This window comes from Rattus norvegicus, chromosome 9 (genome assembly GCF_036323735.1).
Source record: "Rattus norvegicus strain BN/NHsdMcwi chromosome 9, GRCr8, whole genome shotgun sequence".
NCBI classification, from domain to species: Eukaryota; Metazoa; Chordata; class Mammalia; order Rodentia; family Muridae; genus Rattus; species Rattus norvegicus.
Genome location: NC_086027.1, coordinates 33782163 through 33800701, shown reverse-complemented (window position 1 = coordinate 33800701; position 18539 = coordinate 33782163). Strand labels below are relative to the sequence as shown.

The window sequence follows — 18539 nt, the reverse complement described above, 5'->3', positions numbered from 1 at the left end:
GTTTAGTTAATAACTTGTTTAGTACATGTTTCTGCTGTTCAAATATGCATAGTGAAAAACAGTTGGAGTTAGTGCTTTAAAATTTTTATTGATTCTTGTGCATTTCATATCATGCGTCCAGTGCTACTCAGATCCCTGTCCTTTCTTAGCACCCTTTGCCCTTGCAATCTCCCCACCAAAAAGAAAAAAACAAACAAGCAAACAAACATAATTTCACCTTGGAAGCTGTAGTGCATCACAGTGTGTCTCACGGTGACCCCTTTGTCCACCCAAGAGCCCTGTATCTGGGTGGTCAGCCTGCCATTTCTCCAGCGCCCACACCACTTGGGAGTAGCTCTCCAGTATTACTCAGGCTAGCTTCTCAAGGACAAGGCAGTGTGGCAGCTGGCAAGGGGTGGGCCAGCTCTCACGCCCTCTGGGCTGGCTCAGCCTTGCCTTTGCCACCAGAGCCATCTCTCCTGTGCTGCCCAGGTGAGGTTTGAGGTGGCAGGGCAGGCTGTTCCCATCAGGGCGTTCCTCGCCATCCTCCACTCTACAGTTCTGCCTCTCTTCTCAGTGCTCAAACCATTCCACCCCTGTTTCTCTTCTGTGACTTGTACATCATAGTGGCTCCCTCTGCAGACAGGAGGTGTGGATTGACCTCTGGGTCAATCCATTGCCACTTGGTGGTTGGTGAGCCTCTGTGAATTAATTAGTTTTAAAGTCTTGGAGTTAGGAAAATTTCCAGGAAAGCAAGACCAATAGAATAACTAATTCTCTTTTCTTTCTGTGTGTGATGTATGCACATAAGTAGGGGTGTGCATGCTTTTGTGTGCTTACCAGGAGGCCAGGCCAGCATGTCTGGTATTTTTCCTATGTATCCCTGTCTCCTGTGTCACCTTAACAGGATTTCTCACTAGGCCTGAAGCTTACATTTTGGCTAGGGTGGCTGCCCAGGAATAGTCTGGCTTTACTGGTCAGTACTGGGGTTGTGGGGATGCACAGCCATGCTTGGATTTTTCTAAGAATACTGGGGATTTGAACTCAGATCCTCATGCTTGGATACCAAGTGCTCTTATGCACTGAGACACCTCTCTAGTCCTGATTAGGTTCTTTAAGATTGATTTATAACCTTTTAGTGCAGGTATGACATGGTATTCACTTAAACTGTTGTCAGTACCATTGAAAAGAAACAAAACAAACCAGAACTTGAGCATGTGATTTCTATAAGCTGTTAGCAATTGCATAAAAATTAGAATGCAACTAGTATACAGTCAAGATGTTTAAGTTTTTAATACCTGCCTTTCCTTGCTTCTTTCCTTAATTAGGTCCCCGATGGGCTTCCTGGAATATTGGTGTGTTTATTTGCATCAGATGTGCTGGAATTCATAGAAATCTTGGGGTTCATATATCCAGGGTCAAGTCAGTCAACCTAGACCAATGGACACCAGAACAGATACAGGTAAATATTACTTTAACAAGGAATTATTAAAAATGTATTTTAAATAATTTAAAACACTCAATCCTTGTGTCTAAGGATTAATACTAAAATGCATGCTGACTGGCATATGCGAACTCAAAAATTTGAATGTTATTTCACTTATTAACTCACTGATCTTAAATTCTCCTTGAGTTTGTGGCAGTCAGTTTTAAATCTTTTTCCCCCTAAAGTATTGATCTCACAGTATTTAAAAATGCTTTGGTTGGTTGAAGACACTTACCAGTATAATCCCATAGTTTATCTGCCAGTAGAGGGAGTCTGGGTAAAGATAAAGGGTGGGGTGGGGTGGGGTGGGGGGATCATCGTGTGCCTGAGAATCGACTTGAAGGATCTGTCTTCTGTGGAGAAGTGTTGCTGGTGTTTGCTCTGACAGTTGGTTAGTGTAAGTAGTTAGCTTTGTCATAGATAAGTTTGTCAGAGTTTGCTATTTTTCCAGGTGACAGTTTTAAATCTTTAAAATCTTACTTTCTAATCCTTATGTAAAAACAATACTTTTATTGGTCTTACTGTATAACTTACAGTAAAATCACAGATTTTTATTTATATTATTATGCTCTTTGAAATTTCCATTAAAAAATTCTGAATATATCAACATATAGCCATCTTTTGGTTTCCAGAAAAGATTATTTCCAGGATGCCTGGTAGATAACCAAATCCCCCGATGCTCAGGTGCTTTCAGTAGATGGAATAACATTCGCACGTATCCTTCCATGCTCATTCTTGCATGTGCTTTAATTAGGTTCTTACAGCACTGGGTACCATGTAGATGCCATACAAGTCCTTGTTAGACTATTTTGTTTAAGGAGTAATGACAGGAAAAGAAAATCAATCAATCAATCTCTCTCTCTCTCTCTCTCTCTCTCTCTCTCTCTCTCTCTCTCTCTCTCTCAGTGTATATATGCTCAGTACAGATGTGTGGTTTGCCTTTGATTTCCGGTCTGTAGGTGGGAGTGCTACAGATGTAGAGCTCACAAATACAGAGGACCAACAGTGTGTTGTCGGGCTTAAGTGAGGCACATACCTCAGAACTAGAAAGAATAAACCTACGTGTTTATAAACATAAACTAAAGTAACAGTAGAATTTCCAGAGATCTTTAGGTTATAAAGTCAAATAGAATTGGTTTAATTTTGTCTTAAAATTAGCTCTTGATGTTATTGCCGGCAGAGGCCACCAGCCATTCAAGGAAATGTTATCCTTTGATATTTCCAAAATCCTAGAGGAGAAACCATACTGTTTAGATGTGAGAGGTAAAACTTTTGAACACTTCCTATGAGATAGTGTCCTTATTCACATCTCTGGACCAGCTATGGTAACTACATGATGTTATGATCTTAAGAAAGAATTGTGAGTAGATTAAACTATGTAAGTTGTATTTGTAAAGATGTCTAGAGGAGAAAACACTGAGATCACCACAGGTGTACTTTTTAATGGCTCATTTTAAAGTAAGGACAAGACATAGACTCATTAGCAACTCCAGTTCTTTGGAAAAATGTTTCTTCTCAGTAGGCCATTGAGGAGGTTTGAATAACAGACTATTTGAGGCAGGTAGCTGTACAATTTAGCATACTTTCCCATCAGAACGGGTAGTCAATTCCTTGTCTGTGAGATAAATAATAGGTACATGGTGGGGTACTGACTTATTAAGGGTTAGGGATTTTAAAAATAATGTACAATATTTGAAATTATATTTGAGCATGATATTGGGTACACTGTGTGAAATTGTGTCTGTGTCCTTTCTTATCTATCTAAGGCATTCTCTGATTGGCTTTAATAAAAATCTGATGTCCAGTTAGCTGGGCAGGAAGTGGAAAGTAGAACTTCCTGGAAGGAGAAAGGAACTCTGGGAAGAAAGAAGGCCTTTCGCTTGGAGACATGGGAGGAGACAGATTGGTCATAGGCCTAGTAGGTATAGCTAGCCACATGGCTGAATGGGGCTCGGTGTCCAGGTTAACTTAGATGATGTAGTTGAGAGTCTGTCCAGCTAAGGCCTAAGGCTGTGAAATATTAGAAGGTCTCTGTGTGGTTATTTGGGGAGAGGCTGGCTAAGGAATAATTGCCACTGTATTAATTTCCAGCATTAATTAATATATGCACAGCATAGTAATCATTTAATCTACAATTAGCACCCAACATGGGGCAATTAATTTGGGTGTTACTGTCAACTTTTTGAAATAAGAACTATTTTGGGCTATAAGACTTTATAATTGTTTGTTACCAGTGAGTGCTCTGCCTGGCCCATAGTCCACAGACTTTGCCTGGCATTTTGTCAGGAGGAACTAAGTGGTAAATACAAATGGGCGTGCAGTTTGGAGTGAATAGTTACATAAGAGCCACTGTCTATCTTTTGAAGTTGCTCTTATTTAGATCTAAAAGTCTATCGTATTTCTGTGGTGGTAAGAATATTCAGAAATGCCAACTTGATACCATGGCATTTTATATTATTTTATGTACTACTTAAAAAAATTGCCATGTCACAGAGATCTTCACAGATCTTGGTGAGCTTTTACAAGTGTTGGCACCTGCTACTACTCCAAGGACAAGCACCATGCTGATTTCTGTCTCTACAAATTAGTTCTTAGGGACATTTTTTGGGTACCACTTGGGGGTATAAAAACTTGTTTAACAGCACTCCTAAAGGTCACTCATGAAAAAGTGTGAGTCCACCAAAGTCTAGCTTGGGGAACCAATGAATTTATTGGATCTACTAACAAGAGTACAGGTTGGGGTTCACTTGCAGGATCATAGGTGCCCCTCCTGAACAATACCAGTAGGAAGTCTTAGCCCAGCATAGTGAGTTCTCTCCGATAGCTGCATAGCTGGGGGCTCCTCTCCTAATTCATCTTCTATAGTCTGTATATTCTAGCACCTCCAGAGACTATGAGACCATATACAATTAGGAACCATATACAATTATATACAGCTTCATAGGGGGTATTGTAATGGAGGGAGTGATTGAAATTTGGTGAGGGGCCAGTGACCTTCCCCTCTCCTCCCTTTCTGTAAGGGAACGCTCACAGTCAACATGCCAGATCTGAGGTGTCCCTTGCAAGAGGTGCAACTACTCTGATGCAGATGACTGCTCTTATGCTCAGAGGACAGCGCTGTGCATAAATTGAAACAAATGTCTTAGAAGTTATTCCTATGTAGTCTTCATTCAGGTTTGGAAGAGTGATGGTTGCAATGCAGCCAGTGTTCTGTATTCAGAAGAGTGTCCTAAAGCCTTTTTGATGTACAAACACTGGGAGGAATTTCACCACATTTAAATCTACTCTGTGCCTTCCTTTGTGATCACTATCACCACTCCCATAATACTCATAGAGTCATGCTTACGATTTTCAAAGATGTGAATCTTTTTAAAACATGCTTTACCAAAAGATTTAACCATGCCCCAGGCCAGTTAAACTATTAAGTTTGAGGTATGTATGGTTTTATAAAATGTAGCCACTTAGAAAGTAATATCTCAGGGTTACTTATTAACTGCTATTAGATATGCCATGTTCTCATCACACACACACACACACACACACACACACACACACACACACACACACACACACACAGATATTGTGTGCTCCTTCAGTGTTTTAAAGACATCCTCTGAACATGCTGTTTTTGAGCTGTTGAATGCTTGTTTTTAAACAAATATTTTTTATCAAAACATTGTTGTTACTGTATAAGTAAAGTTACTTATGTTTAAACCTTGGCATTCTTTCTTTAATGTGGTTTAGGGTTAGACTGAGTGTCTCTGAATGTGAGCTTGTCAGGTTCTGCACTTGTTCTTTTGAACACAATTCTCACTATGATTCCTTGGCTGGCCTGGATCTCACTGTGTAGCCCAGGCTCACCTCTCATTAAAGTTCACAGAGCTAGATCCACTTAACCCCTGTGTCCACATGCTGAGATTAAGGCATGGATGCCTATGCCCGGCCTGTTGTCGTCGACTTCTCAAATTTCTGTAGAGGACTAATTTTTGTATGATTTATAAACATATCCTTCACATTTGTTTTTTCTAGTGATGTATTAATTCTTTTATGTTTACCATCATATATGATCGCTACTTATTCATTTTAATCTTTGCAGTATCTATATTGCATTTGAACAATAAAGAATGCCCTTGTTATTAGGAAATGATATTTCCAAGGTTTTTAGTTTGTTGAAAACTCTGTGAATAAAATGAATCTATCATTACTAGAGTGGTTTGTATCAAGGCTAGACTAGCAAGTAGGAATGTATGGTTGAGATTTACTGTCGAGTGGGCAAGTAGAGATACATAGATGACTATGACTATCCCATTCTGTAGATTATCTCATTGTAAGCTTAGTCCTCTATGGCTAGCACGGTAGCTTGAAAACATTTTCAGTACTTATCTTTGAATGAAAAAGTTACTCATCACCATCAGCAATATGATTTAGCTTTCATCTGAATATATATAATCCAGCTGAATATGTATAATCCAGCGTCAGAGGATACACTGTTTTCACCTGTCCTTTAGCTAGTTCTAGGGTGTACTTCGTTCTATTCTGGACGGGTTCTTTGATCTAAGTGAAAAAGGTTGCATACTTTCTGAGACTTCCTTGTCTTCTTCTTCCTGCTCACTTTCATCTTTTCATTGTGTGTATTTATTATTCTGCCCTGCAGAATTTTGGGCCAATTCTTAGGAATATCTTTTCCTGTGGAGCCCTGACCTAGAAGGTCAGAGGTGTTGTTTGTGAGAGTCTATTCAGTGCCTGGAGTCTTTCTCCCAGTCTAAACGTAAGGTTACTGGGATGGCATGAAAATCCTTTTCAGTAAGAAGTGCTTTTCTCTTAATTATCTCAATACAATTGGTTCCCAGTTCACATGTGTTCCTATTTTGTTCTGACTTAGCCTCTATTAGTTGTGGGCACCAGGCAGGTCTAGTGGTTTGTCCTTACTGGGTAGAGTTTGAGTTTTATGAGGATAATCAGTCATGTAATTTTATAGTAAATACTATCAATAGGATTTTTAGGGTTTTGTTTTGTATTGGGGTGTTCATGTGTTTGCATTCATGCCTATGTGTATAGAGACCAAAGGCAGAGCTTGGGTGTCTGTCAGCTCCAGAACAGGTGATACATTCCTGGCCCTCAGCTCTGTTTGTTAGCAGTATGGAATAAATCCATTTAAACTTCCTTTACACGTGTTTGTCTGTGTTTTAGGAGGCTCATATAATGGCAGACTTTTTAAGGTCTTTACTGCTAGTTCTCCCTCCTGTGTTCCCGTTTTACCCTGCTACCCACCTCCAGTTTAACTCTTCCTGTTTCCTTATTCTGCCTGTTCCATTATTCCACTGTGTTCTAGTTCTCTTCCCTTTAAAATCCCCTGCCCACACGTGGCACCTTACTAATTTTGTGACCTCTATGAGTATCCATGAAGTACACATATCTGAAACATCAAAGTTAACATCGCAAAGTGAACAGAAGCATGTGATGTTTGTCATTCTGGGTCAGTGTCACCACCTCACTCGCTCAACCAATCCCCGTGCTTCATCCATTTTCCTGTAAGCCTCACAATATCATTTTCCTGAACAGCAGGACAATATTCCATCATGTATCATTTTTGTTATCAGCTTGTCAGTCAGTTGATAGATATCTAGGCTGCTCCCTTTTCCTGACTAATATGAATAGAGCAGCAGTGAAAATGGATGAGCAGGTATTTCTGTAGTAGGATCTAGAGTTTGATGGGAATCTGTGCAGGAGTGCTACTAGGTGTGTCACGTGGTAGATCTGTTTCTAGAACTTTGAGGAACCTACACACTGGTTTACCTACAGATTTGTGCCCCAACAGCAGTGACCGAGTCTGTGCTCTACACCTTGATGGTCACACCCTTTTTAAGCTAGTACTGTAAAATAAAAATAAAAAACAGGCGGAACCGGGACCCTTGAATTGGCAGGACTGGTTCCCGCACATTCTCACTCCGTGCAGATTGCCAGCTGCTTTCCTATACTGTCCCCTTGGCGGGTTGTTACCACGCCTGACACACACACACACACACACACACACACACCACACACACACACACACACACACACACCACACACACACACACACACACACACACACACACACACACACACACACACACACACGTCCTTCTGAGGGCTGTTCTTGCTAGCCCCAGGCATTCTATAGACTAGCATGGCTTCCAGAACTTGAGACAGTTTGTCTCTCTGTTCGCCAGGAACTTTGCTCACATCCCCTGTAAGTAGCCTGGTAAAAACAAAGCTCTAGAAACTTGTAGTTTAACAATTAGATTTATATGTTAAATTCTCAATCTATAATACATCCACAGAATAAACTCACTGCCAATTACTAAAGATAGAAACCGCCTACCTTCTAGACAAGATAAAATTGACCCAGACCACCTGGATCAGAATCACCCTTCTCCCCTGCCTCCCTCCATCTTTCTTCCTTTACTCCTGCTCCTTCTCCCTCCTTCCTAGACTTTTCCCTGCCTACCCTTCCTTCTCATCCAGTGATAGATAGGCTTTTCCTTATTCTGGACCATGCTGCATAATGACATCATCCTATATAGTACTCTCCTGGAAGCTTTATCCCACAATATTTTACCTACCAACCTATGCACGTGTGTTAGAACATTGATTTCTTAAGATTTTGCTCCTTATAGAGTCTTCTTTAGTGTCTTATAAAGCCAAGCATGTAACAAACTGTCAGCACACAGTTCTTTATACACATTTATTTAAGAAAATTTTAGATTTAAAACATCAGTGGGAGCATTGCTCATTATAACCCCATCAAGATGAAAAAAAGTCTTCAAATCATGGCCTCATGTGAATGCTTTTGACATTTTCATGCTGCATCCTTACCACGACTCTTAACTGAGTTTCCAAAGGTGAGCAGAGAAGAGGCACCAAGCCTTGTTTCCTTCACTCTCTCCCTCCCCACTGAGTAAAATAACTGCTAAACCTCAAAAGTCAAGTACAAAAAAAATGACTGAGACTATGGAAGTAACTTTCAGACATAATACGTTACTACAGAACTTAGTTTTACTCTTAGTGGCTGCCGGGCAGATTCATCTTAGCAGCTCAGTGACGAACTGCCAGGAACATTCCAAGGATAGACAGGAGGAGGAGCATGGACCAGGACACGAATCCCAGGGGCCACATTCATTACACAGAGCTGCTGAGCCTGGAAGAACTGTATTTCCAGGCCAGGTCAGATAGAAATCTATCTCTTATTCTGCTGTTCAAGATGTAGGACTGGTAATGCAAAGGAAAAACAATCATTAACTTGGGGTTGCAGTGGGGTTGTCATTGGTCTTGCCTCTTAATTATGTTTGTTTCTTGAGACTGATGATGACTTATGCTTGGGCACCAGTGCTTTTGTCTGACTTTAGCTGTGTGCACACATGTGTGCACATGTGCAGTGCTTCTCGGGTACTGTTTCACTGGAGTGAGTCTGGTGACCAGTGAGCCCCAGGAGGCTTCCCTTCTCTGCCTTTCCAGTGCTGGGATTCCAAGTACACGCCACCATGCTTGGCTTGTGTATTTATATCATTTATGTGCGTGTTTATCAGGGAGTGTAAATGCTAGGAGAGGGCAGCATGTCCCCAGAGCTCAGTGTCAGGAGGATGCCTGGGAGCCGGGAACTTCATGCTCTCTCCGCAAAGACTGTGGCCGTTTTTTCCATGGAGCCCTCGCCCCAGCTCCTTGTGTGGTGGGGCTTCTGTACACTCAGGTCCTCACACCTGCACAGCCAAGCACTTTGTCAGTTGAGCTGGCGCCCCGCCCTGTTAGCTTCTGTCTTTATATATTTAGTTTGCTCTTAGGTGAGATGTTTTGTGTGCTGTTTTGTTATTATTAGACAATGTTCCATCAACCCGAACCTGATTCTTAAAACTAAATACAGCACTGGAGTGTACGTTTAAGGAAATTCCTGTTGCTCCATTTACCCTTTTACTCCTCTTATTTTCTTTTATCTATTCCTACTCTTATTTATTCATTTACTTTTTAAATCCTGACTGTATTTCATCCTTACCATTTCACCCTTCAAATTCCCTATGTAACCCCACACCCTGCTTCTCTTTGGTGGTGGTGGTAGCGGTGGTGGGTGTGTGCTTGTGTGTTTGTGTGTTTTAAATGTACAGAGACTGCCTGCATGTTGTGCAGGCTGTTTAATGTTCCTTGTACGTATGTTTCCAGGGCTGACCATTTGCTATTGGACAAGCATTTGGTGTGTCTTCCCTGGGGATATTCTTCCTCGACTCAGAGCGTTCCTTAGTTGTCTATGGTTCTTTGGGTAGGGTTGAAGCCTTGAGCTCTCTTTCCCTTTAGCATGTATGTTACTGGTACAGCCAGCACTTGTTGAGCCCACCTTTTTTCTCTGAGTTTGTTTTTGCTTACTTTTGGTTTGTTACATAGACAAATATATAACACAAGCAGATCTCGTTGGTTGATATTGTTGTTCTTTCTGATGGGGTTGCCAACCCATTTAGTTCCTTCAGTCCTTTCTCTAACTCCTCCACTGGGAACCAGTTCTTAGTTCAGTGGTTGGCTGTGAGCTTCTACCTCTGTATTTGTCAGGCTCCTGTCAGCAAGCGCTTCTTAGCATCCCCAATAGTGACTGAGTTTGGTGTCTGTATATGGGATGGATCCCCAGGTGGGGTAGCCTCTGAATGGCTTTCCCTTCAGTCTCTGCTCTACACTTTGTCTCCATGTTTCCTCCTGTGAGTATTTTGTTCCCCCTTCTAACAAAGTCTGAAGCATCCACACTTTGGACTTCCTTTTTCTTGAACTTCATATGATCTGTAAGTTGTATCTTGGGTATTCTAAGCTTTTGAGCTAATATCCACTTATCAGTGAGTGCATTCCCTGTGGGTTCTTTTTGACTGGGTCACCTCACTCAGGATATTTTCTAATTCCATCCATTTGCCTAAGAATTTCATGAAGTCATTGTTTTTAATAGCTGAGTAGTACTCCATTGTGTAAATGTACCACATTTTCTGTATCCATTCCTCTGTTGACGGGCATCTGGGTTCTTTCCAGCTTCTGGCTATTATAAATAAGGCTACTATGAACATAGTGGAGCACGTGTCTTTGTTGTATGTTGGAGCATCTTCTGGGTATATATATGCCCAGGAGTGGTATAGCTGGGTCCTTAGTTAGTACTATGTCCAATTTTCTGAGGAACCTCCAGACTGATTTCCAGAGTGGTTGTACCAGTTTGCAGTCCCACCAACAATGGAGGAGTGTTTCTCTTTCTCCACATCCTCGACAGCATCTGTTGTCACCTGAGGTTTTAATCTTCTTAGCCATTCTGACTGGTATGAGGTGGAATCTCAGGGTTGTTTTGATTTGCATTTCGCTGATGACTAAGGATGTTGAACATTCCTTTATCTTTAATTTTTTTTTTTTTAACAATCCAGTTGTTGCCTCCTCCTTCCCTCCTGGTCTTCCCTCACAGTTCCCCATCCCATTCCTCCTCCCATCTTTCCAAGAGAATGCCCTCCACCTCCTGCCTGCTTCCAGGCCTCCCCACTCCCTGGGGCCTCAAGTCCCTCAAGGGTTAGGTGCATCATCTCTCACTGAGGCCAGACCAGGCAGTCCTCTGCTGTATATGTGTCGGGGACCTTGTAACTTCCTTCTCCAGTAGAAAGACAGGGCATCAAGTGGAGGGATGGGGTTGCCATTCCACAGTCAAAAACTCTGACCCAGAATTGTTCCTGTTTGAAAGAACTGCAGGGACAAAAATGGAAAAGAGACTGAGGGAAAGGAGTTCCAGTGACAGGTCCAAATTGGGAGCCAGCTCAAGGGGAGGATCCCAGGCCTGACACTGTTACTGATGTGTGTGTGCTTACAGACAGGAGCCTAGCAAGGTTGCCCTCCGAGAGGCCCAGCAGGCAGCTGAAAGAGTCAGATGCAGATACTTGCATCCAACCAATGGACAGAAGCTGGGGACCCCTATGGTTGAATTAGGGAAAAGCTGGAAGAAGCTGAGGAGGAGGGTGACCCTGTAGGAGAACCAGCGGTCTCAGCTAATCTGGACCCCAAGATCTCTCAGACACTGGGCCACCACCCAGGCAGCATACGCTAGCTGGTATGAGGCCTCTGACACAAATACAGCCTGTAAAACTTTTAAAACATCAAATTGTTGAATATAGGCTTTGTTTTTCATGCTAAACTAAGGCAGTTTTGTACTTAACAGCATTTCAGAAATAGAAGAGCTTCCTCTATTTTACGTTTTGACAACAGCGTATTAGAGCATTGATGCTTTTTGGATATTCAGTTTACACAGTATATTTTGAAGTTAATATTCAGTTATAGTAGGGTTTTTTTTAATCAAGTTTGAAGTAATGTCTGGCTTTCTGCTGGTGTTGCCGTTTGTACTAAGTAATGGGCTATGTTGAAAAATTAACAGAAATTATAGACCTAAAAAAGGTCACAATCCTTTTAGTATCAGGTAAGGGGTTGTAAATGTTGTTTGGTGTTGTATAGATGAGTACAGTATGAATTTAAGATGGTGTATGCAACAAAGATTGACTAGCAATTCCCACTGGTTCACATCTTCAGGAGCAGATGGAATCTAATGGCAAGGTAAATGCCGTTAATTATGAAGTATGTTCTACCTAGAACATACATCCTAACTTAGACCCTCAATATTTTGTTATGTTTTTATAAGCATGAATGGAATTGACTTTGTATGTAGTATGATCTTGTTCTGTCAATGTTTGTTAGAATCAGTATATTCTGTTTACCAAATGCTTGACTTTTGTGTTTTTAAAGTCTTAATTTTAAGTTAATGTCTTAACATGTGTCTTTAAAAGTCTTACCAGAACTATTGACTTGTAATCCATACTTTTTCATTGTTCACTTGAGGTCTGGGTGAATAGAAGAAGCTGTCGATGGGATGATGCAACCTCAGTACAGCAGGATTATATCCAAAATACTTAATACACTTGAGTTTTTGATGGCTCCAACACAAGTATTTCTCCTCCTAGAAAATTGAAAACTGGTTTTAAAATGTGTTTTTCAGGGGTGTGGAGAAATGTGTTTTTCAGAACTATGTCTAGTGCTTATCATCTGGCTGGATTCCTAGATACTAGATTGGTAAAAAGTAAAAAAAAACATCTCATTTATAGCTCCTAACATACATTTTCTCCTGGTTACAAATAATTAAAAATACAATGCTTACGTTTTCTTTGTCTTTTTCCCTTTATTTATTAGGGGTAGAATGGGCATGAGGTACCAGGCTGTGGGACAGGTACAACAGGTCCTCTCTCAGTCCTTTCTACTGTTGTATAGATGGTCAGATCATACTCAAAAAATGTCACTGTAAGCAGACTGTAACTGTCGACTTCCTTGGAAGAGGGGTTGGGTTTGGGTTTGGTTTTTCTCCTTCTACCTTGTGTGTTTTGGGGATCTGTCTCTCTGTCTCAGGTTAAAAGGTTTGCAGCAGGCACTTATACCCACTGGCTCATTTTATTAGACCTTATGTTTTCTCTTGAGAAACATGCCATGTATTGTCCCCTTGTCCCCCTTTCCCAAATGGCTGTCTTCCACCAGCTCAGGAAAACTGAAATATTTATTTGCCAAAGAACAAACAACTGAAAATTTCCTTGTCAGTTCTTTTTCTAAAGCATTGCGGATAAGAGACTAAAAAACAGTATTTGAATAGCAGTAGTGATATTTTAACAATGAAGATGAGTCTAGAGGCTGTGGTGTACTTCTGTAACCCCAGAGCTCAGGAGAATCAGAGGTTTAAAGCAATCTCCAGCTACATAGTGAATTCCTGGCTATTCTGGGCAACACACGTCCCTGTATCCAAATTCAAACCCAACCCAACCCAACCCCTCTAGCTCGGGAGAAAGAGAACAGTTACAGTCTGCTTACAGTGAAAATTTCTGAGTGTGCATTCTGACTATCTGTACAAAGGTAAGAAGGGTGGAGAGAGAATCTGTTACTCAGCAGAACGATCCTGTGCCATCTCTGTGCCTCAGTGTCCTAACCTGTAAAGTGAGAACGAGCCTCTGAGGCAGGGCTTGGTGTTTGTAAGCCACTGAGGACAATAGTAAAAATACGTGCACTTAGAGGGCTGAGGCTAGTGCTTGACATGATATTCACGACGTATTTCCTTTTTCAGTTATAGAGCAGAGCTCCTCCTGCAGTTCTAATGTGTGAGTCTCTGAGGACAGATGGTTCATGCCATCTTCCTTCTCACTTCCACTCGGCAGGCAGCTGTCCTTTAGAGCCCCTTGTCATCCTACCATTTGTTTGACGTTGCCTTTTCATCTCTGCCATTCCTTCTGCTTTGGCTCTCTCTTCCACTGTTTTCTATTCTACTTAAAAACCATGCTTCTACACAGTCCTGATCTGGCCCTTGTTTCATATTTCCTCCTCCTTCCCGATCTGTATGCTGTTTCTTGCCCCACTGGCTAGTTGTACTGAGTAATGTCACTAGAACAGTGTTAATAATTGGTGTGAATTATGTGTATGCCAAGATGAAACTCCACTGCCACACTTAAATAAATGCATTGAGTAGATAATTGGTAGTGATTGAGCATGCTTGGTTCTCTTGGAGAGAACCGAGTCTGGTTCTCAGGACCCACATGATGGCTAACAGTGATCTGTAACTCCAGTTCCAGATGAGCTGATGCCTTCCTTTGCCCCCAGCATGCATCAGGCACACCTGTGCTACGTACCCATATGTGACAGCAATACCCTCATATACAGAAAATAAAATAAATATTTAAAAAGGTTTATGACTATAAAAGAATGCCCATTTATATAATCTGGTATTTGTAAGATATCATCAATTACACAATGCATTCTTTGTTTCCTGAATTCTTAGATTTTGGGAGAGAGGTTTGTTATTAACTTTGTGTATACTGTACCTGAAGTGATTAAAATGTAGCTGAAATGTGTTATTTAGGTGAAAGTTCTGATGGTGCCAGTCCAAGATTAGGCTTTATTGCTTTTGGCTATGTTGAGTCAGTGGATGGCAATGGTGGGGAGTGCATGGTGAAGTGAACTCTATCCCGAGTCAGGGGAGGCTCTAATGATGCCCACTGACTCCACTTACAGGTCCTGTTGCCTCCCAGTGGTGCCACTCTGGGAAGCAGGCTCTTAACAAGTGGGCCTCTGGGGACACTACTTCTGTACTCTAATGTGGAATTGAGCCATTAAAGTACACAGGTGGTTTTGGGGGGAAAGCTTTGAGTAGCCTCTCATAGGGTCATCATTCCAAAGCAAGTCATCCACTTAAGTGGAATTCCAGGCAGCACTCTCTCATTTATCGTGCTCCCAAGGTAATCTAACTATAAGTTATGAAAATTCTACAATAAACTCTGTAGTAAATTTGATCTTAAGTTGTTAGTCCTGGAAATGTCAGCACTGTTCAGACATTTCATTTTTGTAAATATTAGAACTACCCACAAAATGTCAAGAATTTCAGTTTTAGGAAGTTATAAGTACAAAGGTAGGGGTGCTTTCTCAGTGAACATCATTTAAGACATCATGGAGTCACATGTGTTTGTAAGATGAGGGATTAAATATAATACCTCTGTTTGAAACTTGAATAATTAACCTTATAGTCAAGATTTAAATTATTATCTTAAGGAGAAGAATATACATTGGAAATAGTAATTGTTACTCAGGATTTGTGTATATGTATGTCAGAATTACTTTTGTTCTTGTGAATAATGAAAAGACTTGCCATCTTTTTGATTACAGTGCATGCAAGATATGGGAAATACTAAAGCAAGACTACTTTATGAAGCCAATCTTCCAGAGAACTTTCGAAGACCACAGACAGATCAGTATCCTTTGCATTTGTATGTTGTATGTTTGAAACGAGATAGCACACTTTTACCGTTAATACTGTATGCTGATATTTAGGAAGAAGTGAACTGTATTATAGTATCATTAATTAATGTAAATTGCCTGCACAGGGGCACTTAAAATTCCACCAGTGCTCAGGAGGTAGAGATGGAAGGTCCTAACTTATGTGCCAACTTACAGGTTCGCTACATAGTGAGAACCTGTTCACCTGTTCATGAAAACCAGGAGTGGGAATGTAGCCCGCTTTCTGAGAGTGGTTTTGCTTTAAGCAGTTCATGAGAAATGGAAATTAATTTTGTAATGCATTTTTTTTTGATTTTTTTTTTTATTAACTTGAGTATTTCTTATATACATTTCGAGTGTTATTCCCTTTCCCGGTTTCCGGGCAAACATCCCCCTCCCCCCTCCCCTTCCTTATGGGTGTTCCCCTCCCAACCCTCCCCCCATTGCCGCCCTCCCCCCATAGACTAGTTCACTGGGGGTTCAGTCTTAGCAGGACCCAGGGCTTCCCCTTCCACTGGTGCTCTTACTAGGATATTCATTGCTACCTATGGGGTCAGAGTCCAGGGTCAGTCCATGTATAGTCTTTAGGTAGTGGCTTAGTCCCTGGAAGCTCTGGTTGCTTGGCATTGTTGTACTTTTGGGGTCTCGAGCCCCTTCAAGCTCTTCCAGTTCTTTCTCTGATTCCTTCAATAGGGGACCTATTCTCAGTTCAGTGGTTTGCTGCTGGCATTCGCCTCTATATTTGCTGTATTCTGGCTGTGTCTCTCAGGAGCGATCTACATCCGGCTCCTGTCGGTCTGCACTTCTTTGCTTCATCCATCTTGTCTAATTGGGTGGCTGTATATGTATGGGCCACATGTGGGGCAGGCTCTGAATGGGTGTTCCTTCAGTCTCTGTTTTAATCTTTGCCTCTCCCTTCCCTGCCAAGGGTATTCTTTTTCCTCATTTAAAGAAGGAGTGAAGCATTCACATTTTGATCATCCGTCTTGAGTTTCGTTTGTTCTAGGGATCTAGGGTAATTCAAGCATTTGGGCTAATAGCCACTTATCAATGAGTGCATACCATGTATGTCTTTCTGTGATTGGGTTAGCTCACTCAGGATGATATTTTCCAGTTCCAACCATTTGCCTACGAATTTCATAAAGTCGTTGTTTTTGATAGCTGAGTAATATTCCATTGTGTAGATGTACCACATTTTCTGTATCCATTCCTCTGTTGAAGGGCATCTGGGTTCTTTCCATTTTCTGGCTATTATAAATAAGGCTGCGATGAACATAGTGGAGCACGTGTCTCTTTTATATGTTGAGGCATCTTTTGGGTATATGCCCAAGAGAGGTATAGCTGGATCCTCAGGCAGTTCAATGTCCAATTTTCTGAGGAACCTCCACACTGATTTCCAGAATGGTTTTACCAGTCTGCAATCCCACCAACAATGGAGGAGTGTTCCTCTTTCTCCACATCCTCGCCAGCATCTGCTGTCACCTGAGTTTCTGATCTTAGCCAATCGCACTGGTGTGAGGTGAAATCTCAGGGTTGTTTTGATTTGCATTTCCCTTATGACTAAAGATGTTGAACATTTCTTTAGGTGTTTCTCAGCCATTCGGCATTCCTCAGCTGTGAATTCTTTGTTTAGCTCTGAACCCCATTTTTTAATAGGGTTATTTGTTTCCCTGTGGTCTAACTTCTTGAGTTCTTTGTATATTTTGGAAATAAGGCCTCTATCTGTTGTAGGATTGGTAAAGATCTTTTCCCAATCTGTTGGTTGCCGTTTTGTCCTAACCACAGTGTCCTTTGCCTTACAGAAGCTTTGCAGTTTTATGAGATCCCATTTGTCGATTCTTGATCTTAGAGCATAAGCCATTGGTGTTTTGTTCAGGAAATTTTTTCCAGTGCCCATGTGTTCCAGATGCTTCCCTAGTTTTTCTTCTATTAGTTTGAGTGTGTCTGGTTTGATGTGGAGGTCCTTGATCCACTTGGACTTAAGCTTTGTACAGGGTGATAAGGATGGATCGATCTGCATTCTTCTACATGTTGCCCTCCAGTTGAACCAGCACCATTTGCTGAAAATGCTATCTTTTTTCCATTGGATGGTTTTGGCTCCTTTGTCAAAAATCAAGTGACCATAGGTGTGTGGGTTCATTTCTGGGTCTTCAATTCTATTCCATTGGTCTATCTGTCTGTCTCTGTACCAATACCATGCAGTTTTTATCACTATTGCTCTGTAATACTGCTTGAGTTCAGGGATAGTGATTCCCCCTGAAGTCCTTTTATTGTTGAGGATAGCTTTAGCTATCCTGGGTTTTTTGTTATTCCAGATGAATTTGCAAATTGTTCTGTCTAACTCTTTGAAGAATTGGATTGGTATTTTGATGGGAATTGCATTGAATCTGTAGATTGCTTTTGGTAAAATGGCCATTTTTACCATATTAATCCTGCCAATCCATGAGCATGGGAGATCTTTCCATCTTCTGAAGTCTTCTTCAATTTCTTTCCTCAGTGTCTTGAAGTTCTTATTGTACAGATCTTTTACTTGCTTGGTTAAAGTCACACCGAGGTACTTTATATTATTTGGGTCTATTATGAAGGGTGTCGTTTCCCTAATTTCTTTCTCGGCTTGTTTCTCTTTTGTGTAGAGGAAGCCTACTGATTTATTTGAGTTAATTTTATACCCAGCCACTTTGCTGAAGTTGTTTATCAGCTTTAGTAGTTCTCTGGTGGAACTTTTGGGATCACTTAAATATACTATCATGTCATCTGCAAATAGTGATATTTTGACCTCTTCTTTTCCGATCTGTATCCCCTTGATCTCCTTTTGTTGTCTGATTGCTCTGGCTAGAACTTCAAGAACTATATTGAATAAGTAGGGAGAGAGTGGGCAGCCTTGTCTAGTCCCTGATTTTAGTGGGATTGCTTCAAGTTTCTCTCCATTTAGTTTAATGTTAGCAACTGGTTTGCTGTATATGGTTTTTACTATGTTTAGGTATGGGCCTTGAATTCCTATTCTTTCCAGGACTTTTATCATGAAGGGGTGTTGAATTTTGTCAAATGCTTTTTCAGCATCTAATGAAATGATCATGTGGTTCTGTTCTTTCAGTTTGTTTATATAATGGATCACGTTGATGGTTTTCCGTATATTAAACCATCCCTGCATGCCTGGGATGAAGCCTACTTGATCATGGTGGATGATTGTTTTGATGTGCTCTTGAATTCGGTTTGCCAGAATTTTATTGAGTATTTTTGCGTC

At 41.1% G+C, this 18539-nt stretch overlaps 1 protein-coding gene across 5 annotated transcripts in view; it reads left to right on the top strand.

Annotated features, from left to right (window-relative positions):
• Smap1 (small ArfGAP 1) overlaps positions 1–18539 on the top strand; it is a 92000-nt gene that overhangs the window by 37787 nt on the left and 35674 nt on the right. For all 5 annotated transcript variants that reach the window (NM_001427332.1, XM_003750668.6, XM_039084512.2 and 2 more), the window contains exons 2-3: positions 1308–1441; positions 15185–15270. In NM_001427332.1, the coding sequence (NP_001414261.1) occupies positions 1308–1441; positions 15185–15270 (220 nt within the window). The remainder of the gene's footprint in view (positions 1–1307; positions 1442–15184; positions 15271–18539) is intronic.